Below are 27044 nucleotides of genomic sequence, written 5' to 3' on the forward strand. Positions count from 1 at the left end.
GCGGGGTATCTGACATCCATATCACCAATCCATCACAACCGAGCGCCGTGTTTAACTTCCAAACAATAATATGGTTAGTGAGGCTATGAGCCGGGCGTGCTTGGGTTCAGGAAGGTGAAAGAACCATCTGAGGATTCTTGCTGGGATTGCTGGTCGGGATTCCCCGCGAAGAACTGGAATGAAGATTGGTCTGGTCCCCAAGTTGCAGTCTGCGCATAGTTCTCAAAGGCGTCCTATTTAAAGATAGTTAGTATGACATAATATGGCACAACGTGTTGTTAGTTTAGTAACATACCCAGTCGAAGTTATTATTATCGATAGCCATATTGCCTCCTCCGCCTATAGTAGTGAACATGGAGAATGGCGATGCAGCATTATTGACAATGCCACCAGTATCAGGCTGGAATTCGGGCGTAAGCCCAGTCCCCGTTCCTGTCCCGAGACCAAGATCGATATTCGGGTAAGTGGTTCCACCAGGGGACTGGATACCGGACGTCACGCCTCCGGAGAGCATACCGAGTGTCATAGCAGCAGAATGCTCGGGTAGCATTTCAGCACCGAAGGAAAAGAGGCTTTCCGGTGGTACTGATGATCCTCCTGCGCCGGCCGGACCTGTATCTGGATTCTTGAGCTTCCCTAACATGATCTCAAGAATATTTGCAGCCTTGTAAGCTTCTACTGATTCGTGTGACAAAGACTTCCAAATCTCCGAGACCTCTTCAAGAGAAGCGAGCATTTCCTGTCGTTGCTCGGGTGTCCAGAAAACCCCGGCCTGACAGCCCTGGCGTTTGCTATGCGGGCCATGGTCATGATGGAGATCGAGAACAACCAGCATAGTAGGAAGTAAGGTGTCTTTCGATGTGGCCGAGATATACCATTTCATAGAGCGAAGGCGGCCGTTTGGTTGGCATTCGCGATATATCGTTCTTAAATGCTTCAAAATTTGCAACGAGGCCTCAATCGCGCTACGGCGGGAGTGGGCATATCGTGGATGTTGTCGAGCACGCATCATGTGCTTCCTGTGTAACATGCACATAACCTTCTGGTACAGGATGTCTAAGTTGAACCTCGCGATAATGAGTGTTACCGGATCGTGAGACCCCTCTAATGAACGAATTTTTAGATGTGGTGGAAACTCCTCCATGATTTCACGGAGTCTTCGATCATGAAGTAGGATCTCGTCGTAGCTGACTTGCTTGCCCACTCGTGTGACGGCTTGGAGGATACTTCCAAACTCAATACATAGTTTGGTCTTACCGATCATATAAGCAATCGGACTTGGTTCTGACATGGGCCTAGATGTCGGAAGAGTTTTAGAGTTAGGCCCGAATTCTTCGTCAAATATGTTGTGGGGGAGCTTCGTGTCGGTATCGTGCTCATAGATCATCGTAGGTAGAGAAACCTGTCTTGTAGTTAGTAGATATCCATGATAATAACAATAATTTTAACTCAGATCTCATTCATTTTAACTTACTTGATACGAGAACACGATGTCCGCCATACGAAGTAAAGCCCATGTTCGACGCCGCATTTCCTATGGTGGTGATATCAGTAGGTTATTCTCATGCAGATAGTATTTGAAGCTTGAAGAAATGATACATACTCCTTGAAATGGTGTAACTGAAGGGAACCAGTCTGCATCTCGATGATAACCCATCCGAAAAGCTAACCTTGTGATGATACCTGTGATAATCCAAAGTGAAAGATCCGCGTCCCAACGGGAAGAATACTCGCCAAATAAATAAAGGAGGAGCGTTTCCACTGTGTACTCGACTGGCTTGGTATAATCCGCTACTACCAAGCATTGTACCGTTCGTAATCGGTATTCTGCTGCAAGTTCCAATGACCTACCTTTCCACTCTGGAGGCTCGTCCCCTACCTTGTGATAACTAAGCATTGCAAGACATAACATAGCATAGAGGAGACCTATCCACATGATAGTTGACTTGGACGGATCTTGCCAATGACTTCGTAGTTGCTGCTGAAACGTAGGCCCATGGACTATACTAGCTGCAGTATCCAAAGAATTGAAATACCTTGAGATCAAAGTCATTATTGCTGTCCTCGAAGGGAGTTCTGCTCTTAATTCGACTTCGGTGGCTGGCGGAGCAGACAACAGAAAAATAGGCGAGTCTCGTGCAGTTGCTGGTTTTGAGGACATAACTCTTTGATAGCTGTTCTCGAGCTCTTTCTTATGAGACGAGTAGAAGTTCTTCACTTCAGCAATGTCGGCTAGGAGAACATGCCAATGTTCCTGTCCGATGTACATTGACTTCCCTTTGTCCGCGTCGACTTTAAGCACACCTAAGGAGGTGGCTAGCCCATCGTCTACATCGCTGTCGCCATCATCGGGTTCGACTTCATCTCTCATAGCACCCTCATCTTCTCGTTCGATGTGAGGTGAAGAGCTATCAGTGTTGGATGGAGCTGCAGGCGCGGTAGCTGAAGCGGTAGAAACGTCGATATTGGCGCCGCCATGCATCAAACTTAGGACTAAACCTTCTAGACGGTCAATACGGTTCTGCATATCATCAGGAGTCGAAGAAGCTCCAGCACTACTTTGATTTTTCCTCCGGCTTGATGGAGTAGCATAAACGCATGACTGTGTGTCACCTCTCTTTACGCAATTCTCGCAGCTCGGAGTTCCCCTGTTACATTTCAACCTGTTGAGCAGGTCAGCGACGCCGTACTGTACAGAAAACTGCAACGTGTTGGATTAGGGAATCGGAATGGCATTTTCAAGGGCCGGTTTTACTTACTTTCTTGTACGGCATGGATAGCAACTGAGCGGCACCCTATTTCGACGACGAACCACCCTAAACTGCTCCTCGGGCGAATGGCCCGAGGATGATGTCGCAGCAGACGGAGGTGTGGGGGTCATTTTCGAAATAATTTGAACCAAATAGGTAAGTAAGAAAACTCTGTTTTAGGGTGCTCGCTCTTGTGTGAAAGCTGTATGCCGGACTTAGGAAGTTTTAATGTTATAAGGGGCCAGCCTCTTTTTCAATCCACGTAAGCCACCTCCCAGAATGGTGACCTAGGACTGTAGGGATCGATAGAGAACAGAAACCAATGAGTAAGCGTCAATGGTTACTTGAGAGGCAGTAGGCTACCGTCAAGGGTTTGTATAATTCGGAGATAGGGAGGCTCTTGCAGAAGGTTCAGGGGTACAGCAACCTCAGTGTTGCCGAGGGTGATGCAATATCCGCCCAATCACTAGCCGCAGTAGCCAATGGGACTTAACAACCACAGATAGACCTAGTAGGGAAGAAGATCACAACTGAGTGGCCTTGCGATCGTAGACGCCTTAGCCGAGGGCAAGCTAAGGCGATCTCACTACTCGAAGTGGAGTCAGGCAGAGAACCTTACGCAGTTTGATATTCCGATCCAATGCAGATGCGCTGCCGAACAAATAACCGGGAAGATATCCTGGGGGATAATGGCGCGCGGCGTCGGGGTCGGATAAGTTGGTCGGTTGGGTGGACCTAGCTATAAAGGACCTTGACTCTCCCACGTATATTTGAAAAGTCGCCTAGAATTCGATCGCAATCTACCGACTAGTATAGAAGGACTAACACTATAGGTGCCTAGTACTTCCCGTCGAGCGAAGCGCAAGTTGTCTCAGGGAGAGCGACCATAGCGCACAAGCGACTTCGAGAGGTGGTTGATGGTATCGACAGCGATACTAGATACTCTAGTTTTCTTGGTAAGCAGACGCCTCACTACTCAGAATTGCTACATCGGCGATACAGAGGAGATTTGGGTTTTTCCTACAAGTCTATAGAAAGCCGTCTACCACAGTAATGGAGGTGGTTACATTTGGTACTCCAATGATAGAGTTGAGGGTGAGACAATATGACTGTTGTATCGTATGTACATAAAGTGACGAATACGTTAACCTTAGCTAGGTAGGTAATTAAGGTAAAATGAAGAAACTGGATAATCCTTCCTCTACAATAGTGTTGGAGAGCAGGGAGAGGTAGAATAAAGCGAAGTGTAGAAGAGGAGGAGGAAGAGAAGACACCGTTTCTGAGGTGTGTTAGGTAAGATGAAAGTGGTGAGGATTGCGACGGCAGCGCCTTGGAGGGTAAAGATCCAATACATAGCACTAATGGTGGGACGGTGGACAAGTGGGTACCTTAGTGGAGGTGCCATAAAGAATGGCGTTAAACCGGAAAGGGATAGTGGGGGAGATTTTGGGGATGGTGCACAAACTCCCGGATGTCTTAGTCCGGCTTAGCTATCTCAGCCCTCAGCCGACTTCTAGAAAATAGAAAAATAAACCCTCTCCTGATCTCTCCATACCAACCAATTGTAACGCATGACTGAGTAGATGACAGTATTTCCATGATATTACCAATTGTTACTCAAGAGTTGACCCTATTCTTCCGATAGGTAGACTTCTCTATGCGGATAAATATTTCGACGAGATCTAACCTGTCTTTATAAATGTTTAGTAACTTCCATGAATAAATCTTCAATTTTCATTTCTGCGCATAACCTGCTTCATGCAAGGCTACCAACAGGAAAATTTAGTAAGGCCCATATGACTCATACATGCTACATCTTACCTAGTTGGGATGTGGCATAACGTCGTAAGCTGTACGTAGGTGTGCTGCCTATTTTTCATTGTGAAGGTCTATTAACAACTACCTAATGAGAATAATTCATATAGAAGCGGACTTTAGCGATTATCTCCGTGTTCAAATATGTGACTGTTTCCTTAATGCCTAAGAATTAACTTTACTTTTAATTTCTTCTTGGCTCTTTTCATGTGATATGAGGAAAATCTAGACAAGTATTTCAAGCACCTATATGAATTTACGTCAGATACCATATCAGGCTAGTAAGGTAGTGATAACTCAGCCAACAGGAGAAAGATATGATCGAGGTTCGCATTTGACTTGCAGTGACGTAAAGTATACCATTATCATTAGTTCAAAGGGACACTAATTAAATTAGCTTGAGCTTAATCTTGAGATCTTACTAACCATGTAGTACCCGTATAAGTAGATTGATGGCATAATGATCAAGACATCTATGTTCAATATTCGATCGGATATTATTACTCATCTCTTGCCAGTCGCCTTCTAGAGACCTACATATGTAATATGCTACGATGACTGCGGTTAACTCTGGCAACTCTGTACTCTGCACAATACAACAATATATTCTATATTAGCCGTGATATAAGAAATTTTATCTTTTCACTTCACGATTATCTGCTAACCGTCATAGTAGCTTAAAACGGTATGTAGGACAAAAGTGTTACACGGTCTCTTCTTCAAAGCGGATCGTACCGAACCTTATATTGAGCACGGAAGGCAATGGCGAAAACGGGGACGTCAACGGGGGAAAGGATGGCCGAAACCTAACCTCCTCTCAACTCATCCATGACGTCCATCTATTACTAAAGCCCATAACCGGTGCCCCGAACAAACGGTGCATTTCGGCGATTAGCGTGCCGGGCCGATGCATTTACCGCGGCAGGAACGAGATGAATAACGGGTAGATACAGCTAAGATAGAGTAGTCGCACTTGCATGAACTGGGCCCCGAGATCAACTGCGATCCAATCAGATTGTCACGAGGGTTACACTAGACTCCGAATATGGCTAATGGTCAATTTTGAGGATTAGGTACCTAAGTATCTAAAGATAGCAATCGCGACCACTTGAGGTCGCATATTTCCGTATTCTTCCTCACTTCAACGCCACGAACAATATACCAAGTATGAGTTCAAAGCTTGTTAAAGTTGGAGAAAAGTCTTACCGCTCATGCGAATCATCTTGTGACTGATTTCTTGTGACTTGGATCAATTATTTACCTGCCGCCCTATTCACCTAAGCCTCCTTTAGTCAGCCGTGTTACGAATTGCTAAGACGCGATGCCTCGATGAGTCTCTAGATGCTTCACGATGCTGCCTAAGAGACGACACTCATTACTGATTCGAAGTACCTGATCTCTCTAATAAGCTCGGGCGCCTTCGGCGTTGTGGAAGAATGACCATCTACCGTTCTCTGCAATCCCTATCGCCGACGGAAAATCGATTTCTGAGTACTGATGAGGATGAAAGTCTAGACTTCGTTGGCGGTGAAGAGGACAATGATGTGACACAGCACCCTTTACTTGTGTCTGAGAGTGGCGACGTCGAGGAGGTGACAACAAAGTCCGCCGAAGTCCACCAACGCCAACCGCGGTGGATAATCGCTGCGTTTATAATTGCCTGTTTCGGAACAGTACTTCCTCTGACGTTACTGGCATTATCGCTCGACCTTCAGGGGCGACCAACGCCATCTCCTATAGAGATCGCATTGGGTGCCTCTCTTCGACGCCCAGACGAGGATTACATCCTAGATCCCGAATGGGACTTTGGAGCCCCCAACCAAGTACGAACGTATGATTGGGTCATCGTCGACAAGGAGGGCAATCCGGATGGTGTTGTAAAGCCAATGATGACGATCAATGGGCAGTTCCCTGGTCCGTTGATAGAAGTCAACGAAGGTGATGTGGTTGAAGTCAACGTTCATAACTCGGCTGTCAACTCCACCGCCATCCATTGGCACGGCATTTTCCAGAATGGCACGAACTGGATGGATGGAGCCGCGGGCGTGACTCAATGTCCTATTGCCCCTGGAGCATCGTTCCGATACAGGTTCAACGTCACTGGTCAAGCTGGTACTTGTAAGTATTTTCTCCACCAAGAAACCCGAAATTTCATCGTTCTCGTTACCCCGTATCGTTCCATGATGAAGACGCTGATTCATCACATGCAGATTTCTATCACGGTCATCAAGGGGTCCAGGCTCTCAGCGGGCTCGTAGGGCCGTTTGTGGTCCACAGTAGAGAAGAAGCAACGTATCAGCCCGTCCCTTATTCGTCGGACCGCGTCATTCTCCTCCAGGACTGGTATTATGATTCAGACAGTGGGCTAATGCGAGATGTTTTATCTCCGGGCGTCGAGGATGCACCAATACCCAATACAGCTTTGATTAACGGTGTGAACCAAGCTGACTGCTCGTACCATCCCAATCGGTCGTGTTCGGACGCGGACAAATCTTTACCGAACCTGGATTTGGCCCCTGGCCAAGGCCATCGGTTAAGGTTCTTGAATGTTGGGGGGTTTGCCTGGTTCCAGGTAGCAGTAGATGAGCATGATTCCCTGCCAATTATCGAAGCGGATGGAACCACCATTAAGCCCAACTCTGAATCTATGCTAGTGATTGCCCCAGGGCAACGTTATAGTATAGTCTTGACAGCAAACCAGTCCAGTGAAGAGGCCTTCTGGCTTCGAGCCAGAATGATAAAATCTTGCTTTGCAAGTCAAACGCTCCCAGAAAATGGCATCGATGAGGCAAAGGCCATCATACGCTACCGGGCCGAGGGAAAGAGGCACGATGACCACGGGCCCTCTTCCCTGCCCACAACAAACTCGAAGCTTCAGTATATCCCGACATGCAGAGACTTGAGTTCCACGACTTCATTATCACCTCACCCAGCTAAGCCAGCTCCTGAATATGCCGACCACTCGTGGCATATACGCGTGAACCTCGCCATTGGCGACTGGCGACTGCAAAGAGGCGTCATGAATTCCTCCTCGTTCCGACCGAATCTTAAATCGCCCACTCTGCATCGCGTACTCGATGGACTCGCCTCAAATAATGAGTCTTTCACTCAAGCCGGTATACTAAATTCCGCATTCGATCCCGATTCCGAGTTAGTCGTCTCTCACACCGGTGCCGCCGAGACCGTCGATATCATTCTACAGAACATGGACGAAAATGCCCATCCCTTCCATCTTCACGGCACACAGATGTGGGTTTTGGGTGCCGGACACGGATACTTCCCTGGTTATGACGCATTTGGTCTCAAAGATGATGGCAAGGGCCTTCAGTTTCCCACGGTGACGCACACCACCGACAACCCCCTGAAACGAGACACGGTGACGGTCGAGGGCTTCGGGTGGGCACTTCTTCGCTTTGTCGCAGACAACCCAGGTGTGTGGCTTTTTCATTGTCACGTAATATGGCACTCGGAAGCAGGCATGGGAATGCAGTTCATCTCCCGAATAGATTCTATGAGGGAATGGGAACTTCCTGAAGAATCAAGGCAGCTGTGTAATGCATCTGAAGAGGAACTAAGGAAAGGCGCTCCACCAAAGGACGAGGTATTCTTCGGTTTCGGCAATAGTGAGAGAAGATGAAACGGGGTTGTTTATGTACAGGATGCTCTTGGTCCCGCCGAGGATTTTATATAACACGAGACCAAAACTACATCGGAAAGGGCGTAGTAATTCGGCGTTATAGGATGGCGATGGTGGCCACCTGCAGGCTACGGTTTTGTGACGGGATTTAACACAAAGTCCATGGTGTACATAAGCATTTATAATCCTCCAGGCGTGTATTACGGATACCACGTAGAGGTTATGTAGATAGATACGTGGAAAGATACATACTTTTGTAGGATAGTCGTAGATATATTATGTGTACTTATACGTTCAGAATTTGCTCGGGGAACAAGTAGCCTCGTTGAAGCATCATGGAGATAAGCCCAATGGAATTAGGTACCTAGACATTTGATATGATAGTTTGAATTGATTAGTGAACATGCCCAAATTTGTAACCCCATCCTAGGTTATCTGGTAATGAAGGACATAGCGGATATAGATAGATCTACACGCCCATCCTATTCTATAGTTGAACTTATATGTACGAGTCCAGAGCAGTCTCATGCATCTTATCATCAGGAGATAATTCCGTGGGCTGGTATTCTCGGTCCTACGAAATAAAGCTAATCTCGTCCCCCCTTTATTATTGATATATATCGTTCTTAACTCCTAATCTTCCTTAATTCAGTCATAATAGTCTTTTACGACGTCTTTAGTTCATTCGATCCATGTATACGCATAGTGTCCTAGCATATGAGTCTTGACCCTCAGTATGTGTATGGGGAGCTCTACCCGGTTTCTTGCATACTCAGGGATATGCTGAGAACAAGGGAAGTCAGAGTACGAGATAGATTGTGTGCGTATTGCTATGGTAGGTATCCAATATACTTGTCTACGACTCAGGTATGTCCATAAAGGTCCATGCAGGAGCTGAAAGTAAGGACCAGAGAAAAACCATCCATGAATCAGGATGAGATATGTGCATATCATTTTCAACCTTCTATCTTGTACCTCCAGTAAGAACGAGAACTAGTCATCATGTATGAATATCTCCTTAGTTTGTGAGCTTCCTGGGTTAGGTAAGGGAGAGAATCTACTTGGAATACAGTTAACTGGGAATTTGCTACGTAGGGGCGGCATGTTTGGACCGAAAAAAAGAAAAGTATACTGCCACGGCAACGAAAAGTAGTAGGAGACAAGACTCATACGCCGGGTGACACACAAATTTGTAGGTAGCCGGGTGCACTACGGTAAAACCATAAAGTTTCTAGCCCCACTCACGTGTCGTATCCCCAAGCTCGTCGGCGCGTGCCAGGCAACCGCGCCTGCCCACCGAAGCATAGGCCATATATACCGTCTTTCTCTCACCTTCCTTCAAGCCGGATCCACTCCCAGTAGGTCATTATGGCCAATGGTCTAGTTGGTTGTGGAGATGATGGATTAGATAAAACCGTCCGGGGTTTTTCGTAGGCCCTAGGTTCGAGCCACGTTGGAGGGCGCCAGCAGGTCTACTGGTCAGGTCAAGTCCCTGGTTTCTGCCGCAAGCCGAGCTTTTTTGTCATTCTTGGATTCTTTTACATGCCTTTTTATTTTTTTATAGCCATTTCATTTAACGTTTTATTTCATTTCACTCCTTCCATTTTCACACCCCTTTTCCCTTGCAATCACCATAATACTACTAAGACGGCATGACTAGAGACATCATTTGAATTAGCAGCTGTACTTAACATATATTAAATATGGAGGACAGTGGTTTATCTATGTTAGTTCAATCCAGCTGCAATTCGAAATGAAGAGTCCGAAGTGAGGTAACGAATACGTACCAGGGCTCGTCCTGGAAATTTAAAGGTACTATCTATGATCAAATGGCATCAGCCCAAGTATGTTGGTAGGTAGTAGTTATTATAAAAACAATACTAGCCAATATATTTACCATTCACTAAGGGATGAACGTAACGATCAACCAGGCTGACAGTACCTAGGAGGTACTACTGAGCACGGAGTCATGATCAAGTAGGTAAACAAACCCTCACCAACCATAGGTAGATTAAGGGGCAACTGCAGTAATTATAGAAATGGCCAAAAGAAACCCCGGAGAAGCTTGAAAATACGCATCCCCTACGACATTCTCAAATACTCACCCCTGGTAACGCATATACCACACACTATATACGTAAAGTCAACGCCAATATTGGGTCAATTCATTCGTGTTGTGAACATAACGGGCGAAGCTATCTGTAGTTTCTAACAAGGCCCCTCGGCGTATCTACCGCATCGACTACGAGATCCTTTCGAGCTCTTAGCTCCGTAAAGGGGCGCGTGAATTCCATCGAGTACCTAACGTAGACGCCGAAGCATAAACCATCCCATATGGTCCTAGATATTCCATTCCATGGAAGTATCTCACCGTTGTGCCGATTTTCCACTCCTTCCACCTCATGGAGGCACAACTCAAGTCATTAGTTAGCATCCCCGACCTCGCGTGCGGATCAACTATAAGTCATTTCTTTAACGACGAACCCATTTCTGTATTTTAAACATCGACGACCGGTTATGCCGCAGCAGCCTCGTCCTCCTTGAGTACACTAAACTGCTTGAAGTAATCGGGGTTGCCTTCCAGCTCTTCCTTAACCTACAGACAAAAACGGATTAGCCACGAACCGCATCCACGATATTATGTAAGGTCCGATATATATATAAACTTGTAAAAAAACTTACGATATCCAACCCGCCGACCAACTCGCCCGAAACCCACAGCTGCGGGTACGTCGGCCAGTCGGCGAACTTCTTCAGGCCCTGCCGCACGTCGTCGTCGGCCAGGATGTTGAAGAAGCCGTACTTGACGCTACGCTCGCGCAGGATCGCCACCATCTGGCGCGAGAACCCGCACTGCGGCGCGCTCGGCGTGCCCTTCATGAACAGCATCACGGGCGCCGCCTTGACCAGTCCCGCCAGCCTCTTGTTCAGCTCCTCCTCGGGCGTGAGTTCCTCCTCTTCCTGGCCGCCCGCCGCGACCTTATCGACGGCAGCCGCGGCGCCGTTTGTCTGATTATGGGTGTTGATGTTGTTGTTGGTCTGGCTCGCGCCGCTCGGCTTGATCTGCTTCTCAACGGCGGTACGGACGAGGGCGGCGTTGCTACCGCTGATGCCCTCGATGACCTGGTCGTTGCGCTGCAGGACGACGTACGGCACGGCCATGACGTCGTACATCTCGGACACGTCGCTGAGGTCCTCGGCGTTGATCGACACCCAGCTGGTGGCGGCGGGCTCCTTGTCAAACTCGTCTTGGAGGGTCTCGAGGACGGTGCGCATCTGCGCGCACGGCGCCGCCCACGGGGCGTAGAAGTAGATGACGAGGAGCGTGGTCGAGGGGAGGGATCCGACGTGGGCTTGCCACTCGTCCAGGGTTGTGATCTCCTTTAGAGGCGCCATCTTTTTCTCTTTTCTCGTCGAGTTCGAGGGTCTAGGGCAGGGGGAAAAGAAGAAAGTAAATCAAGGGGTTCAAGTCGGGAACAACTATTTGTGGTATTTTTTTGAATGGAGAAGTGGTTTGCCTTTGCCCCTCCGATGAATGCGCCGGCTTTACTGTTAAGGTTTCGGTGGTAACTTAAGGTGGGCTGGACGTGGCGCTATTGGGGAGCTAACAACTACAATCCAATGGCGGGGCAGTTGATTACCTCTTTCTGCACTTTTTACCCCGTGAGATCTTATCAATCAGCTCACAGAAACTTCGGGAGGGTATTGCGTCATTTTGGGTGATTTCTAAACACACGTAACTCCCTTTTAACGGTCAGGGCGTTACAATATCATCTTACGAGATATGTGATATAAAACAGTACTAGACTGAGATTGTTGATCCTATTACCCATAAAAGGGGACTGATGGCGAGATCCCAGCTACGGTCACCCACTAGTACCACGTATCAAGTCTAATGATAATTTTCTATAATCGATAAAAACATCGTAACGTACCTCTAACGTGAAAATGAGGAATTACTAGGTACCTCTTCCTAACAGTGCTGCTCAGCATTCCCTGCCGTGTGACGATACGCAATCTCCCCTTAATCAAGTATTGAAATTGATTTTTTGAGGACACTGGGACAATCAAATTGGGGTGTCATCGGATACTTGCTGCCTACCTCCTTACCTGTTAACTATGGGACATTAACAAGATATCGTTGAAGAAACCTGTAGACTATGTCAATGTGGTATATATGCATACCGTACTGGGTAGGTAATTATGGGGTTTGTGTTCAAAGGCTTTGTGTAATGTCTCGCCTGTGGATCAAGAATTGTAACCATATACGGTAAAAGCATAAAACACTTTTGATGGTGCGTAAATCGCAGTCAGTTTATAGAGGTACAATAGTATCGTTTCGGATGAAACGTCGCAATATGAGCTGTTGATGTACTGGTAGAAACTCTGTCTCTTCCTGCTTGTCATTTACCTAGCTTAACGGGTTGGAAATTGGTTAGGTAGGTAGGTAAGTAGGTAGGTACCTACATACTAGGTATGAAGTTAGCATAGGTACTGTTTATATAGGAGCATATTGCACATCTTAAGTGACCCTTCTCTCAAGGCTTGGTCTCGGCACTCGGAGAAGTCGTGCTGGCCACAGACGTAGATCAGTAGTAATTAGTTGATTTTGGTATATAACCGTTAGCTGAGCGTGCCATCATTTCATGAAAGCGCAAATGGCATGAGTAGTGATACTCATGAGCACTAAATATTAACGAGGCCGGACGAGAGGTAAACTTCGTCCGCATTGCTAACAGTAACCTTTAGTATATTTCACTAAAGAAGCAATTCGTCCCTGTTGGGTCCTTAAACACATCCCGGTATCCCGTCATGACTCCGAACGCACTCTATCTTAATAATCCCCATCCCCGTAGACCTCGTCCGCAGAGAACGTTATTAGCCTCCTGTTTCCAACTCCCAGGGGTTTGATATGCAGCAAATTTTGACCATAGGAAGTGTGGGACCCAGGCGTGTTTCGTTCGCCGTAATCCTAGTCCGCGGAGCTGGCGGCCCTAGCATGTGAATCCATCATTACATCCTGTTCATCCCCTATAGATCCGGCTGTCTCTCTGCTCTTGGTCATTTGGGCATCCGCCTCTGCCCTAAGGACTAATTCACGCCTCTGCCACCAGTCTTCTTCGATCTGGATGACTTGATCAAGTAGAGCTTCCTTCTCTAACCATTCCTGCCTGTAAATGTCTTCCATCTCTTTGCACTCTTGTTTTAAGGCTTCACCTTCTTTCATTGCCCACTTGACATTCGCCACGCATAGTTTGTAGAGTGTCTTAATGTCCATAGCCAACTCGTTATTCGAGAAGCCTTGTTGCTCTGTCAAGGGAGTAAAAAAATCCGTCATGTCAGAACCTGCGTCCCCGTCATCGACGGCATCGTCTTGGCCGGCAGCATGGGATTGTGGAGTTTTGATAATAATCTTCAACTTCCCCGACTTGGGCCCGGATTGGGTCTGCATACTCTTAGGCACTGGGTCCGATGGTCGCAAAGCCTCAGTCTCGTGAACAGTCCGCATATGCTTAGCTAGCGCATCAGACCTGGTAAAAGCGCGGTCGCATTCTGTTACCATCATTAGTAACTTCTCCTTCGTATGCTACGAATTTACAAATGAATTGACAGTGTTTACCGGGCAAGTAGCAGTAGAAAGGCTTCTCTCTTGTGTGACTTCTCATATGGGCCTTCAGTGCGTATCCGCTTGCATGCGCCATGCTTTTTCTAGTACAACCAACCCATTCGCACGTGTACTTCTTCTGTCGGCTCTCGATATGATCGTTGTGGATGTGCTCAACGAGTTTGTCCATATTGCCTAAGTCGCCTGCTCGACATCCATCCCAGGCGCACACTGTGACTTGCTCCTGGAATTCATCTTCGTCTAGCTTTGCGTTTATTGGCGAATTGGGAATGTCTCCGGAAGTATCTGACGAGATGTCGCCATCTAAATCATGGTCCGACTCTTGTTCGGGTTCGGGTTCTGGCTCGACATGCACGGAAGACGATGCTCTCGACTCTCCTAGTTTCTGTCGTTTCGAAGGGGGCGGCGCTGGTTCGTCAACAACCTCGGTATCGTCAAAGTCATTGCCCGCTTCAGGCGAGTCGGACGATAGAGAGCTTATCGACGAAGAATCCGACAATAACACCATGGTGGATTACAGCAGCTATCGGGCTGTGGGCAGATCGTCGGAGTTGGCGAAAGGCGCGTACATGCGTTGGGAATTGATGTGTTTTCCGAGCGCAACCTTACGCGATTAGATTCGAAGTTATCGTGGAATATTTGAAAGATGAAGATGGATTTGGATAGGTTTAGAAATAAATGGCCGGAGAGATGCAGGAGGGAGATTAACCGCGATTAGATAGTGACTGTAGAAAGTTAAAAGAGGTAAGACAGCAAACAATAGAAGCAGGAGGCGACATACTCTAAATTATTTCAGCGATGCTCTTGCCGCGCAAGGACAGCCGCGTTGGAACGTTAAGTGCATGTATGCATGATGCGAGTTCGTTCTCGCTTCTAACGTGGATGTATGAATAATCTGGTTAGATGCAGGGGTAAATTTATGTAAATACACGAACTTTTGTAGCGCAGATTTAGTGGTGCTAGTGGTGCTCCTAGTGGCACCCGACAGCTGCAACAGGTACGAAGTACGAGGGTCTGGATGGTCTACCTGAAGGAGCGATATGGATCCCGAGGGCCGGGCACGAAACTGGACTGGCACTGCCCACTTTCTGTCGTAATGGAGCAGCGATTGTGCTTGCCAACTCGCCCATGTGCCAGGCACGAATCCAAACTACCAATAAATTGGAACTACAAACAACTTCATCCTTTTAAAAGCCCCAAGGTCTGACATGTTACTCCCACAATTGAAATCAGGACAGTTCTACTCATCCTCGCTTTATTAGAGTATCCCGTCCAGGCCGGCCAGGTATCACTCAAGCTTGACCAACTTGAATATACTTGAAGCTTCCTGGTCCCTCGCGGTTGTGAATTTGTTGCTGTGACATCACCTCCACCTCCGATTTATTTCTCCTATCCCGACTTATACTATCTCGAAGAAACTTCACATTGCCAAGAAACGAGGCCACCGCCCAAATAACAACACTTCACCAAAATGGCTTCATTGAATCTTTCTACAAACGGCCCTTCAATTAAGAGCAGCTACCAGGGCGTTATTAACGCCCCCGCTCCCCCGTCAGGCAGCTCCTCCACATATGGTCAATGGGCTCTATTCTACGTCCAAGCCCCCTTAGCGAATGCCTTCCAAGATAGCGCAGGGAAGGAAAGTGTTCTCAAGGTCCAATCGACTGGCTCCGGTGAGCTAGACGAACTTATCGAAGACTTCAACGAAGGCCGTATTCAGTTTGCCTTCCTTAAAGTCAAAGACCCGAATACTGGTTTGCCTAAATATGCACTTATCGCATGGGTCCGTGTGCTCCTTTCCGACTTTATGTTATTACGACCTGACTGACATCCTACAGTGCGGCGGCGGTGTTCCCGAGAGGACGAAAGGCTACTTCACTAGTCATCTGAATGCCGTTTCTAAAGTTCTTCACGTAGGTAAATTATTCTATACACTGGAGCAAAGCGTTAACCAATCTAGGGATACCACGTACAAATTACTGCTCGTTCCGATGTCGACCTCGAACCCGCAAATATTCTCCAGAAAATTTCTGATGCGTCTGGTGCCAAGTATACCGTCGGTGGAAGTGCACCGGTGAAGAGTGGAGGGGCGCCACCTCCTGTAAAATCAAAGCCTGTCTTCTCTACGACCTCAACCGCTACCATCTCTTTTAACCCCATAATCGCTGCACGAAATGCAAGCTTGAGGAAGACCGATGATGATGGTTGGGGAGATGCGCCGCAACCTTCCCGGTCTGAACTTGAGAAGGTGGAATCAGCATATAAGCCGACCAAGGTGAACATGGCCGAGCTGACAAGCCAAAAGCAAGAACCTTCAAGGTTTAACGGTTCGGGCAAACAAGATGATAGACCTAGAGATGTAATTGGAGGGGGATATCAGCCAGTTGGAAAGGTCGACATTGCTGCTATTCGAGCCGCCGCGAGGGAGAAGCAAGATGATCGGCCCGCTCCAGTCAAGGGTGCCTATGAGCCAGTAGGCAAGGTCGATATTGCCGCGATTCGGGCAAAGGCTCAGAAGCCAGGCGACTCTGAGCCTCAACCTGAAGCTGAAGAACGGCCGAAGCCTCTGTCAGAGCGAACCGCAGCGTTCACCCAGGCGGAACGGATCACGGAACTTCCTAAACCCAAAGTTGCTAAGAAGTTTGGTGGCGCCTCTGCTTTTATGGGCACCAAGCCACCCACTCCTGGAGGCTTTGGTGGTCCCGCATCTACTCCAGTCGCTCCACCTGTTGGATCTGCGAGCCGAACCTTCGCCGACCAAGGAGGAAAGACGCCTGCCCAGATCTGGGCCGAAAAGAAGGCACAGCAGGGTGGTGCTCCTAGCGCTAGCAAGCCTGTAGCATCACCAATTGCCGCGCAGACAAGCGGAGGAGGTGGGTGGCAGAGTGGTTATACTGGCAAGAGCTGGGCACCGGTTCAGACGCCTGCATATAGTCGTGGCATCTCGGGACAAAAGACCGGCGAAACTGAGACTAGTCAAGAGGCTCCAGCATCTCCAGGAAGCGTTGGTGCCTTACGTGACCGTTTCAAGGAGTCACCTCAGATAATTGCTCCCGCCCCATCAGCGCCAAAGATTCCGACGCCTGCTGCCGAGGACAACGATCGGGCACCGCCTCCGCCCCCTCTGGCATCGCGACCCTCAGAAGGCGCTCCATCGGGTGGATTCGCACTTCCTGGTATGCCTCCTCGTCCACCTCCGGTTACAGATGAAGAGGAGGAGGAGGAGCCTGAACGTGCACCTTCGCCTGTTCGCATAGCGGTGCCCGTCGCCCGTGGTCCTGAACCCGAGATCGAACCAGTGCATGAACCACCTCGATCACTCCCTGTTCGACCAATCGAACAAGAACTTCCCAAGGAAGAAGAATTACCGGCTGAAGAAGAGACTCATGATCCCCGCGCTGCCGCTACAGCTGTCGCCGAGTCTCAGTTTGGCCACGAGCAGGTGGCCGAGGCAGCCGCTTCAGGTGGAGGCGGACGCGCCTTAATCCAGTACGACTACGAAAAGGGAGAAGACAATGAGATAGAGCTCCGTGAAGGCGAATACGTCACAAACATCGAAATGGTGGATGAGGATTGGTGGATGGGTACCAACGCTCAAGGCGAGACTGGTCTATTCCCTAGCAACTATGTCACCCTCGTTGAGGGTGAAGAGGAGGAGCAGGCCGCGGTACCTCCTGCACCTGCAGCTGCCGCCGAGCCCGAGCCCGCCGCCGCAGCCGACAATGGGCATACGGCTACGGCTCAGTTCGATTACGAGGCTGCTGAAGATAACGGTAAGTGATCCCCGTCAAATCTATCCAGGTATATAATGGTGGGATAATATGGCTAACGAATGTGGTAGAACTGAGCTTCCCCGAGGGGGCTACGATTACGAACTTGGAATTCCCCGATGAAGATTGGTGGTTTGGTCATTACCACGGAGCATCTGGACTGTTCCCCGCCAACTATGTGGAACTAGACCAGAAGTAGTTGCCTCCTACCCTTTTTACTCTTCACCTAAAAATGTAACGATGTGGTATTACGATGGTATAGCAGTTGTTGATTTGGAGAACACCTAGACAGGGGGCGATAGTTAACAATGCAACGGAGACGAAGTGTTGAGAGTTTGTTCCCGCTCGTACGTAGTTGAAGCAAAAAAAAATAAAAGTTCCTCGATTATAACTACAGAGTTATATCAGTTTACCGATATTAAAATACTACTATGTAGTGGATTCGAGTTTTCTACCCCTGGCATCTAAAGACATCTTAAACCCCTCTCAGCCCTACGATTAGATCTGCTTCGGCTCTTCATAAATGTACGGGGTTGTTTGATAAATTCAAGTTTAAGTACATACAAGTCTAGAAGCAACGAAGCACCAGCGGGTGTCTACTAGTGTTAGGTCCGAGATGTCTCGTTTGAATTCTTGCCAATGCGTTACCTACATAATCAACATGTAATAACTGAATTTTATTATATTACATGGATCTGAGGTATGATTTAGAATTGTGCATACATATTTATGATAGGTCATGGCTGCGTATAGAGGTGCCGCGGCTAATAAATAGGCGCCGTCTATTGCAGTCGCAAGAAGACATCGTCTTTCCTCGACAGGGACTGGACCAAGGTCGCCGCAAGATCTTGGCAGTGACGCACTGGTACCCAATGGAGAAGAAGAACTCATTTACAATTCATAGATTTCGGAGCATTAAATACTTACTACGCCTAATCGGATACCTCGGCCTTCTTAGCGCGAACTACCATAGCCAGCTGCATAGCCTACCTAGTGTACACAATACTATTACAGCCTTCATCTTCCCGGCAGCCCGGATAGGCACTTACTACTGCTGCCGCTGCTGTTACTTCGTGCCCGAAATGGCTGGGTTGTGGAGAACTAGAAAGCTCTCCAGCGCATACGTAGGCTGCCTGTGCCACTGCCTACACCTGCGCCAGCGACAGGCACACGCCTTTATGTAACAATGCATCGCCAAGACAACCACTGCCAATACGTGGCTGAGGGATGATTGGGGGAGGCCGCCAATGGGAGATCCCGAAACTTACCTAGCAGCCTGGCTATTAGACGTGTGCTTTACCTACTAGGCATTCAATCCTCAGTGCGATCAAGGAGCGGTCTAGCTTATGTGCTGTCCATATCGACAATCTATTTACGCACGTACATTGAATTGGGCATGTATGTATTACCATTTAATCTAGTATTTACGAGGTCAAAGCAGATCTCGTCGTCGCTGATTTTGTCTTTTGTTGCGGAAAGGAGGATTCTGTGTAACGATTTTCTGACCCCGAAGAATAAAGAGAACTAAGGGGGTCCAGTTTCAAGTCCTGACGCGTTTCGGAGAGGCGAAGATGGGAGAATACCACTATAGACTGCCAGGTGAATATGTACGTGCACATGCATTACATATGTACATTTTGTACATATCTGAATAATCAAATAATGGCCAATACAAAGATCGTATGTGCCACATTATGTGGTTATGTATGAGTGTGTGCAAATCGTATCCATACTACTAGGTATGATTGCATATATAATGCTGAGCCACACCGTATTGCGTGCCGTATTGCCGCAGTGGCTACCCTCTTAGGTACTTAAACCTTAGGTGCAATACTTAGCCCGCTATCCGAAACAGCAAAAGAAGCGCCGGAAATAGTACTAAGGTACCCTACAATACAATTGTGCTTTGCAGGTACATCGCGTCTCCTTGAAACTCTTTCTAAAAGAAGGAACCGCCTGACCATCGTAATGCAAAGCCGTCCCTGCTAGACCACCTTTTGATCGTACATACTACTAGCAGTAGGTACATATTTGACCCACCACCTTCTTTTTCGCACACCTTCACCTCTTGACTTCTTATTGTTACTGGACACTTTTCTCATCAACACCGTCAACCTTTTCGTCGTTCCTAAATCTTGCGACATCGCAATCCATTCAGTTCTATCATCGACCTTCGAGAAGCAGGAAGCATCTCACCACAGCAAATCAAAGTACGTATTGGCGCATCGGGCTTTAGAGGAATCTCATTACCTATTTAAGAGATCATTCAAGCTTTCAGGCGCAAAAGCCTTCGGGAGATTACCCTTCCCGCACCACCATCATTCTTGGCTTTTTCTAACTAATTTCATCGTCGCAGACAACCTCAATTCACTTCTATCAACCAAACTAGTCTAGATGGCTAGCCACGGCTATTACAACCAAGACCCCAACCAGGGCTATGGTTACCCTCAACAGCCTCCCCAGGTATGTCATGATTGAATGAATCGCTTCAACATCCCTAGAACGACTACGTCGCAATTCCATCGAGACACCCAAATCTATCCGCCAAGGCTCTACTCAGCCCGTACCTGCATTGCACCCCGCGAGCTCCAAGCCGTTGTGTCAGCACGCAATGCTAGATTGAATGTCACCTTGGACCTATGGATGACCGCGCGCATTTCTGTTCGCATGTCACATAGCAATTTCTTGGCAAGTGAGAAGCTAACTCTATAAATGAACAGGCGTATGGACCTCCTCAAGGACCCCCTCAAGGCCAGTACTACGGTCCTCCCCAAGGTCAGCCCCAGATGCAGTACCAGCAGCAACCTCCACCACAGCAAAGGAAGCAGGGCGGCGGTGGCTGTCTCCAGGGCTGCTTGGCGGCATTGTGCTGTTGTTTCGTGTGCGAGGAGGGATGCGAGTGCTGCGCCGACTGCTGCGAATGCTGCTTCGAGATGTGTTAAGGTGTTTACATCCCACTCGATACGATAATGATGCCTTGAGACAATGGGGATGACATATCGGCGGTTCTTTGACGAAGTCTGTTTTGGTAGGGGGGTTCGAATAATATTGCCTGCCTGCTTACCTAGTAGGTACGGAGGCTGCTACCATGACGGTGTCGACACTCACGAGGAAGAAAACTCAATAGGATGATTTGGCTTTAGCAATGGTAATGTGAGCACCATTACGGCGTCTCCACTACCAATACATTGATTTTTCACTTCAGGGGTAAAATGGGCTTTCGAGATTACCTAGTTCATGATGATACTGAACAATACTTGTTGGTTTTATGATATAAGGACAGAGCATAGGCTGCTCGCTCGTCTTTACCAATACACAATTTTCTTCTGTCATAAATGCGCTGTCCATGTGCCTGCCAATATGCCTACCAATGTGAACTATATGTTAGTGTAGTATTACGTAGTTTAGTGAACTCAATGATATGTACTACGTCGACATTGAAACAAATACCAGCATCATTGTCCCTCCGTAAGCACAACATGTCCAAAACATTCATGATTCATCTGTCCTACAGTGCACCATATATCTACGTATCCTACAAGCGGAGATAAGCACCTAGGAGATCCTATGAGCTCATAAAGGACACGTGTAGGTAGAATAATATGATCTTTGTCTTCGTCCTTTCCTTCCTGATACATACCCGAGAATGAAGACTAAAACCGACTTTTTCCTTTGTATCTATAAATAACCTCTAATATTTAGATAGCATGTGTTTTGTATGGCCGAGGCTCTTGTAGCACGTCGATGTGATAAATCTAAGATCTAAGGTACCCCATACGTGAATCAAACCAATGAAAGTGAATAGTAATACATTGGCATCTTTAAGCAACAAGGCAATCTGCCTAATCTGCCTTGGCCTCTTGGTAGGGAGAGCCTCATCAAGGACAAGCATCCTAATGGTGAGGCTCCAGCTACGTCACTTTCATTAATCCGATAAGTGATAACTAGGTAGAAGGCACGTTAAGGACAGTGTAATTTATACGGTATATACATGTATAAGCCCACTGTTCATGCAATAAGAGGGACTACTATGATAGTGGGGTGCCGCCACCCGTCCAATACTAGAGAGCCGATTTCGCATGACAAAAATTCGAGAAGCGCATTTCAAAGCATCTTTCCAATGCGATATCCCCTCGTACCCATCCCCAGAACACCTACAAATAATTATATCGTCCAGTCAACAAACGACACTCTTCGTGCACTGTCTTATAATTGCTTTTCTTTTTTCAACCACATGTTAAGCACGAAGCCGTTTACTGATTACGAATTACGTACCTAACGTTCCTAACGCTGCTCTCCCTGCGATCCGACTATCTCCCACACCCCAAGTCAATACACAGATTTCCGCCATCGCAAGTCAAAAAAACGGGCTACTAACAACCGACACACAACCAAGGGACGAGTCGCCCTCACTCGACTCGCCCTTCTCCCCACATCTCCTCAATCACCATCCCCCCGCACCGACAAAATGTCAGCCATCCTCTCCGCCGACGACTTAAACGACTTCATCTCCCCAGGCGTAGCCTGCATCAAACCCGTCGAAACCCTCCCCGCCGCGCCTCCGCCCCCCACCGACCTCGAACACGAAGTCATCCTCGACGGGCAGCCAGGCGCCGCCACCAACAACACCAACGCGGGACCAGCGCAGATATCGCTAACAGACTGCCTCGCGTGCTCGGGGTGCGTGACCTCAGCCGAAGCCGTGCTCGTCAGCCTGCAGAGCCACGCCGAACTCCTCAGCGTCCTGGACGGCGCGCCCGCGCTGCGTGTACGACATAACAGCACTAGCGATGGCGGAGGCAAAGATGGGTACGTGGTAGAAGGCCTAGAGGACCCGGCCGCGAAGCTCTTCGTCGCGAGCGTGTCGCCGCAGACGCGGGCGAGCCTGGCGGCGGTCGCGGGGCGCGGCGTCCGCGAGCGCGACGCCGGGAACATGGTCGCGCAGCTGCTGTGCGGTCCGGCGGGCTTGCGCGCGGGCGGTCGGTACGGGAACGGGTTTGCGTGGGTTGTGGATACGAATGCGGCGCGGGAAGCGTGTCTCGTGTTAGGTGCTGAAGAGGCGCTCCGGTCGGCTAACTACGACAATAATAACAATGCGGAGAATGGGATCGGGAATGGGAATGGGAATGGGAACGCTGATGGAAATAGGGGAAATAGGCTCGCGAAGCCGGTCCTGACGTCGAGCTGTCCGGGCTGGGTGTGCTACGCCGAGAAGACGCATCCGTACGTACTGCCGCACATATCGCGAGTCAAGTCCCCGCAAGCGCTGACGGGCACGCTGCTCAAGACCGTGCTCAGCCGGACGCTGGGGATACCCCCGGATCGCATATGGCATTTAGCAGTAATGCCGTGCTTCGACAAGAAACTGGAGGCGAGTCGCGAGGAGCTTACAGATGTCGCGTGGGGTGGCGGCGGCGGGGGGAAGCCTGGGAAAGGGGTAAGGGACGTGGATTGTGTTATCACGAGCAAGGAGATTTTGATGTTGACGGAGTCGAGGAACATTGATTTCTTCGGATTACCCAAGGCTCCGGTCTCTTCCTCCTTACAGACTCCTTTCCCCGATCCTACATTACAACGTTTTCTGTTCCCCGTCCGTCCCCAGAAGAGCCAGTCGGACCCGACGGCGGGGACTTCGGGGGGCAATCTATATTACACGTTAAAGTATGTCTCCGCGCAACACCCCGGATCCAGGATCGAGACCATACGCGGCCGGAACGCCGACGTCGTGGAGTACACGGTCAACTCGGCTGATGGGAAGCCTATATTTAAGGCGGCGAGGTATTATGGCTTTCGGAATATCCAGAATCTAGTTCGGAAGTTGAAACCCGCCAAGGTGTCGCGGATGCCGGGTGCCAGAACGGCGGGGACCAGAAAGCCGGCGGGGAAGCAGGGAGGACTAGAATATGCCTACGTCGAAGTCATGGCTTGTCCTGGAGGCTGTACCAACGGTGGTGGGCAGGTCAAGGTTGACGATCCGGTGGTGATGGAGCGAAAAGGTTTGGAGTCGAAGCCCGGACCACAGGAGCAGAAGCAGTGGCTGGCGCAAGTTGACGAGGCTTACTTTTCCGCCGAAGATTCAGACGTTGACTCGGAGATCGACTTCGAGAATACCCTAGCAGGAAATGGAGGACAGGCACATGAAGGCGGTGACATGGTTGGCAGCATTTCCCCAGCATACATTCGAGATACCCTGGCGCATTGGGCAAGCATAACTGGCATAGAAGTCGATAAATTGGTTTACACGAGCTATCGCGAGGTGGTGAGCGACGTTGGCAAGGACAAGGAGGCTGGCGCCACGGAAAGGGTCGTCCAATTAGCTGGCAAGATCGGCGGCGGTTGGTAGTTCTGGTACTGGTAGCTGGTAGCTTCCCGCATGTAAGGAAAACCAAAATAGTAAAACCACGTTCAACTGCCTTTGGCGCCCCGCTTCGCGAACCCGAAGCCGCCTCTTCCACTCCCGTCGGGGCCTCGCGGCGCGCGGATAATTTGCTCTTCTTGTGGCGTTGACTTACGGGACAATGGTGCGCCGCCGTCGTTGTTATAATTATTTCCTCTCCGCTCCAATTGGAAGCCCGGCTTCGGTGAGTAGTTAGGATCGTAGAGCTCTCGTCCACTGCCACCGGACTGGCTGCTCGGTCGCTGGGTATTATCCCTCCCCCTATCCCTATCCCCACGGCTCTCGTTGTGCCTATGACCTCCTCCTCCACCGCCTCGTCCTCCTCTACCTCTGCCTCGCGGTCCTCGTCCGTCAGCTGACCGCGGGGGCGTCACGGCGCCAGGCGTAGAAGTCCCGGAAGATTGGTTCGAGCCGAAGATCTTAGCGCGCGCTTCGTCGTACCGCCGCTGCTTCTCCTCGCGCTCGCGCTGCTGCTTGGCCTGGATCTCCTCGGCCGTCAGCTGCGGCGCCTTCTTGTCGTCTTCCTCGTCTAGGTCGGCGCCGGCGTCCTGCAGAGGCTTGCGGCTCAGCACTTTGACGGCGGGCTTGAAGCCCGTCGCGAGCGGCGGGTCGGATCGCGAGGCTAGGTAGTGGAATGTTTCGGCGGGGGCTTCACTGTGTGTGGAAGGTGGGTTTCTTAGCTGAGAAGATGGGACGATGGATAGGTAAAGAGAGGAGGGGCTCGGGCAGGGGAGAGTAAGGTAGGGAGATACGTACGCTGACTCCCAGAGCTTCCTGTTGGACTCGGCGTGTTGTGCCAGACGCTCGGCTCTGCTTAATTGCGGCTGTGGTTGTGGTTCGGGTTCCTCGTCCTCTGCTGCAGCGGCCTTGTCCGCTTGTACCTCCCAGTCGTCGTCTTCCCAGGCGTCTGGGACTTTACCAGCGGTCCTCTTAGCCATGGTAAACCTATATATTCAATACCGTTCCAACTTTTACAGAGGAATATACTACGTGCTAATCCAAGAACAAGAAAAGTGTAGGCATGTTATGGCTGGTTGGGTACCTACACTAAGAGAGAGAAAAAGATTGCGACGGTTTTAAATATTTAAGGAGGGGAGATTTTCGCGAATTGGAATGGAGTTACTCCACGGACTCTTTTTCGTCCAGTGCGACGCGGATCCTGGCTTAGGACCCGTGGGCGTCTTACAAGGTTGGGGCTTACCTAAACTAGGGCGGTCTAGCTGACCTATCAACTGCTGCGGAACCAGTAGCTGCCGTCTTCAGCTCCAAACGTCGTTTGTACCTTACCACCACCAATTCACCACACTCTCATACCGTGACTTGGGACTTAGTCTTCTGCACATACAAAACATAGTAATAAATCCATTCAGCACTGGCTCGATAATATTTTATTACTGTACTGTTTTTCCAACAACTTCATTCCGAAAAAATTACAAATTGTTAATTGTATTTATCAACTTGCCACAACCTGTAACCCCCTTGTAACTTGTGAGTCTAGTGCAAAAGTGCCCAGAGAACAATACGGTTAACTCGATGCTATCATAGGATTTGATATTATATCCGCCAATACAAGAATATCAAGTAGTGACAAATTCAGCAATCATGCAAAACAACACTCCCAGTTCATCTCGGCCACTAGCCGCGCGGGTACCGGGCCAGCTCCACACACCTACACATTCCTTCAGCGATGCTGCCTTCACTCCTGATTCCATCGATGGCCGAACTGTTGCCTGGAACAAGAATTCTAAAGAGGATCTTAGCTCGTTGCAAGCAAAGCTAACCGATCAGAAGTTCAACATTAGTAAGTTCCCTCCATGTAGAATTAACTACTACAAGCTCATGACCTAGGGTTTTCCTGTTGCTCAAAACTAACTTTACTATAGGGGACTATGAGGATCCTCTTCTACCACGCCAGCATCCACCTTCCCACTACTACCCCAATGGTGTTACGGCAGAAACAGAGGCTCGTCTACTGAAAGTCATTGCCAAGGTTAAGGGTCCTTCAAAATAGACCCGTGTCGTAGGTTGGGAAGTATGCGTGGATCTTATCCATGATGAGGTACTAGGGAAGTCTAGACTGGGAACAGCTCATGTCAGCACCAGTAAGAATATGTGCATTCGACGTGCTACTTTATTCCCATATTCAGAATAGGCCAAGCATAGGCAGTTGACTCAGAGATATGATGAAAGGGAAATGAGAAACGTTGTTTTTCGAGACTTCCAAGTTTGCCATGTGGTAATCTTTCTTTCTACAAGACATGTGTTCCTTAACATTGGCAATGAAGAGAATATCAAGAATATCGAGTTAAATGCTCATAACATCTTTGCTTAAAGTCGAAGGGTTAACAACATAATGAAAACAGCATTTACTCCAATATCACTAACTGTATAGCTAATAGATGTTACGCTGCTTACAATTGACAGGGAGAATGTACTAGATGTAGAACGCTAGGATGGGATCATGGATTTGGCTGACTTCGTATTGTTCAATACCACCTTATGCGATTACCAAAATTCGTTCAGGGGAAAAGCAAACCTTTGCGCCAAGATACAAAATATCCTCTATTAGGTTCACCTAGGCTAACTAATCTGTGATCACTTGCTGGCCAATTTCATTTGGAATTTATGTTTTACGATAGATAAAGGGGCTAAGATTCTAGCTCCTCAAAGCTTTAATCCCCTGAAAGATTTTGATTCCATCGAATATCCTATCCCTTATTTTAGCAATAGATTCCTATATAGTTGCAAGCTTCAAGGAAACTTGTTAGTCTTATATTACCGCCATGAATTTGAACAAGTGCGCCCATACTCATTATCTTGGCGTATTCGCCCCAGCAATTAATCATATCACTCTCATCAAGTGATTCTTCGCCCCCCTATCTCGAAAGGCCAAGACCACCAAGAGCGACTGATATCTTCACAATGTGATCACGCAGTCAATACAATCATTTCTACTATTGCACCATTCACAGGACACTCCAGGTGTCATCTGAAATACATATAACATCAGTAATGAGGACTGTGAAAAACTCTGGTTGTAAAGCCACAG

General features: G+C 48.6%; 10 protein-coding genes across 10 annotated transcripts; 6 read left to right on the forward strand and 4 right to left on the reverse strand.

Annotated features, from left to right (window-relative positions):
- Positions 1–83: 83 nt before the first annotated feature.
- On the reverse strand, positions 84–2881 carry F4807DRAFT_460636 (fungal-specific transcription factor domain-containing protein; the record flags this gene model as incomplete). Its single annotated transcript, XM_048001548.1, has 5 exons — positions 84–233; positions 296–1402; positions 1475–1534; positions 1604–2663; positions 2760–2881. 5 exons carry the CDS (start codon positions 2879–2881, stop codon positions 84–86), a joined length of 2499 nt encoding a protein of 832 aa, XP_047853941.1.
- A 2830-nt stretch (positions 2882–5711) lies between these two features.
- F4807DRAFT_426664 (putative multicopper oxidase) lies at positions 5712–8610 on the forward strand. The gene is made up of 2 exons (XM_047998081.1): positions 5712–6683; positions 6776–8610. The coding sequence occupies exons 1-2, from the start codon at positions 6002–6004 to the stop codon at positions 8200–8202; spliced, it is 2109 nt and encodes a 702-aa protein (XP_047853942.1). The 5' UTR covers positions 5712–6001; the 3' UTR covers positions 8203–8610.
- Positions 8611–10287: 1677 nt separating this feature from the next.
- F4807DRAFT_426665 (glutaredoxin) lies at positions 10288–11795 on the reverse strand. The gene is made up of 2 exons (XM_047998082.1): positions 10885–11795; positions 10288–10798 (listed from the first exon to the last, which is right to left on the reverse strand). Exons 1-2 carry the CDS (start codon positions 11596–11598, stop codon positions 10718–10720), a joined length of 795 nt encoding a protein of 264 aa, XP_047853943.1. The 5' UTR covers positions 11599–11795; the 3' UTR covers positions 10288–10717.
- Positions 11796–12791: 996 nt separating this feature from the next.
- On the reverse strand, positions 12792–14656 carry F4807DRAFT_426667 (uncharacterized protein). Its single transcript, XM_047998083.1, has 2 exons — positions 13823–14656; positions 12792–13755 (listed from the first exon to the last, which is right to left on the reverse strand). The coding sequence occupies exons 1-2, from the start codon at positions 14334–14336 to the stop codon at positions 13175–13177; spliced, it is 1095 nt and encodes a 364-aa protein (XP_047853944.1). The 5' UTR covers positions 14337–14656; the 3' UTR covers positions 12792–13174.
- Positions 14657–14867: 211 nt separating this feature from the next.
- Positions 14868–18299, forward strand: F4807DRAFT_426670 (uncharacterized protein). Its single transcript, XM_047998084.1, has 5 exons — positions 14868–15029; positions 15091–15611; positions 15667–15741; positions 15789–17601; positions 17670–18299. The coding sequence occupies exons 2-5, from the start codon at positions 15300–15302 to the stop codon at positions 17795–17797; spliced, it is 2328 nt and encodes a 775-aa protein (XP_047853945.1). The 5' UTR covers positions 14868–15029; positions 15091–15299; the 3' UTR covers positions 17798–18299.
- Positions 18300–18419: 120 nt separating this feature from the next.
- F4807DRAFT_93086 (uncharacterized protein) lies at positions 18420–18921 on the forward strand. The gene has a single exon (XM_048003666.1). The coding sequence runs from the start codon at positions 18471–18473 to the stop codon at positions 18780–18782; it is 312 nt and encodes a 103-aa protein (XP_047853946.1). The 5' UTR covers positions 18420–18470; the 3' UTR covers positions 18783–18921.
- A 486-nt stretch (positions 18922–19407) lies between these two features.
- Positions 19408–20934, forward strand: F4807DRAFT_426673 (uncharacterized protein). The gene is made up of 3 exons (XM_047998085.1): positions 19408–19808; positions 19955–20061; positions 20319–20934. The coding sequence occupies exons 2-3, from the start codon at positions 19993–19995 to the stop codon at positions 20538–20540; spliced, it is 291 nt and encodes a 96-aa protein (XP_047853947.1). The 5' UTR covers positions 19408–19808; positions 19955–19992; the 3' UTR covers positions 20541–20934.
- Positions 20935–21597: 663 nt separating this feature from the next.
- On the forward strand, positions 21598–24257 carry F4807DRAFT_426676 (cytosolic Fe-S cluster assembly factor NAR1). The gene has a single exon (XM_047998086.1). The coding sequence runs from the start codon at positions 22067–22069 to the stop codon at positions 23939–23941; it is 1875 nt and encodes a 624-aa protein (XP_047853948.1). The 5' UTR covers positions 21598–22066; the 3' UTR covers positions 23942–24257.
- F4807DRAFT_93147 (uncharacterized protein) lies at positions 23973–25191 on the reverse strand. The gene is made up of 2 exons (XM_048003667.1): positions 24752–25191; positions 23973–24649 (listed from the first exon to the last, which is right to left on the reverse strand). Exons 1-2 carry the CDS (start codon positions 24931–24933, stop codon positions 24004–24006), a joined length of 828 nt encoding a protein of 275 aa, XP_047853949.1. The 5' UTR covers positions 24934–25191; the 3' UTR covers positions 23973–24003.
- An 82-nt stretch (positions 25192–25273) lies between these two features.
- Positions 25274–26389, forward strand: F4807DRAFT_426679 (uncharacterized protein). Its single transcript, XM_047998087.1, has 3 exons — positions 25274–25483; positions 25541–25796; positions 25879–26389. Exons 2-3 carry the CDS (start codon positions 25598–25600, stop codon positions 26004–26006), a joined length of 327 nt encoding a protein of 108 aa, XP_047853950.1. The 5' UTR covers positions 25274–25483; positions 25541–25597; the 3' UTR covers positions 26007–26389.
- Positions 26390–27044: the final 655 nt, after the last annotated feature.

The sequence above is a fragment of the Annulohypoxylon truncatum genome (assembly GCF_022578515.1).
Source record: "Annulohypoxylon truncatum strain CBS 140777 unplaced genomic scaffold F4807scaffold_17, whole genome shotgun sequence".
Classification (NCBI taxonomy): Eukaryota; Fungi; Ascomycota; class Sordariomycetes; order Xylariales; family Hypoxylaceae; genus Annulohypoxylon; species Annulohypoxylon truncatum.

Excerpts from the sequence above, each read along its gene's own strand:
- F4807DRAFT_426664 (XM_047998081.1), top strand. The coding sequence starts at position 6,002 with ATGACCATCTACCGTTCTCTGCAATCCCTATCGCCGACGGAAAATCGA. Across the intron at positions 6,684-6,775 it reads CACTGGTCAAGCTGGTACTT|ATTTCTATCACGGTCATCAA; the intron begins GTAAGTATTTTC and ends CATCACATGCAG.
- F4807DRAFT_426673 (XM_047998085.1), top strand. The coding sequence starts at position 19,993 with ATGGCTAGCCACGGCTATTACAACCAAGACCCCAACCAGGGCTATGGT. Across the intron at positions 20,062-20,318 it reads ACCCTCAACAGCCTCCCCAG|GCGTATGGACCTCCTCAAGG; the intron begins GTATGTCATGAT and ends ATAAATGAACAG.
- F4807DRAFT_426667 (XM_047998083.1), bottom strand. The coding sequence starts at position 14,336 with ATGGTGTTATTGTCGGATTCTTCGTCGATAAGCTCTCTATCGTCCGAC. Across the intron at positions 13,756-13,822 it reads TTTCTACTGCTACTTGCCCG|AATGCGACCGCGCTTTTACC; the intron begins GTAAACACTGTC and ends TGATGGTAACAG.
- F4807DRAFT_93147 (XM_048003667.1), bottom strand. The coding sequence starts at position 24,933 with ATGGCTAAGAGGACCGCTGGTAAAGTCCCAGACGCCTGGGAAGACGAC. Across the intron at positions 24,650-24,751 it reads AGGAAGCTCTGGGAGTCAGC|TGAAGCCCCCGCCGAAACAT; the intron begins GTACGTATCTCC and ends TTCCACACACAG.
- F4807DRAFT_426676 (XM_047998086.1), top strand. The coding sequence starts at position 22,067 with ATGTCAGCCATCCTCTCCGCCGACGACTTAAACGACTTCATCTCCCCA.
- F4807DRAFT_93086 (XM_048003666.1), top strand. The coding sequence starts at position 18,471 with ATGGAGAAGAAGAACTCATTTACAATTCATAGATTTCGGAGCATTAAA.
- F4807DRAFT_426670 (XM_047998084.1), top strand. The coding sequence starts at position 15,300 with ATGGCTTCATTGAATCTTTCTACAAACGGCCCTTCAATTAAGAGCAGC. Across the intron at positions 15,742-15,788 it reads CCGTTTCTAAAGTTCTTCAC|GGATACCACGTACAAATTAC; the intron begins GTAGGTAAATTA and ends TAACCAATCTAG. Across the intron at positions 17,602-17,669 it reads CGAGGCTGCTGAAGATAACG|AACTGAGCTTCCCCGAGGGG; the intron begins GTAAGTGATCCC and ends CGAATGTGGTAG.
- F4807DRAFT_426665 (XM_047998082.1), bottom strand. The coding sequence starts at position 11,598 with ATGGCGCCTCTAAAGGAGATCACAACCCTGGACGAGTGGCAAGCCCAC. Across the intron at positions 10,799-10,884 it reads TGGTCGGCGGGTTGGATATC|GTTAAGGAAGAGCTGGAAGG; the intron begins GTAAGTTTTTTT and ends TTTTGTCTGTAG.
- F4807DRAFT_426679 (XM_047998087.1), top strand. The coding sequence starts at position 25,598 with ATGCAAAACAACACTCCCAGTTCATCTCGGCCACTAGCCGCGCGGGTA. Across the intron at positions 25,797-25,878 it reads CGATCAGAAGTTCAACATTA|GGGACTATGAGGATCCTCTT; the intron begins GTAAGTTCCCTC and ends ACTTTACTATAG.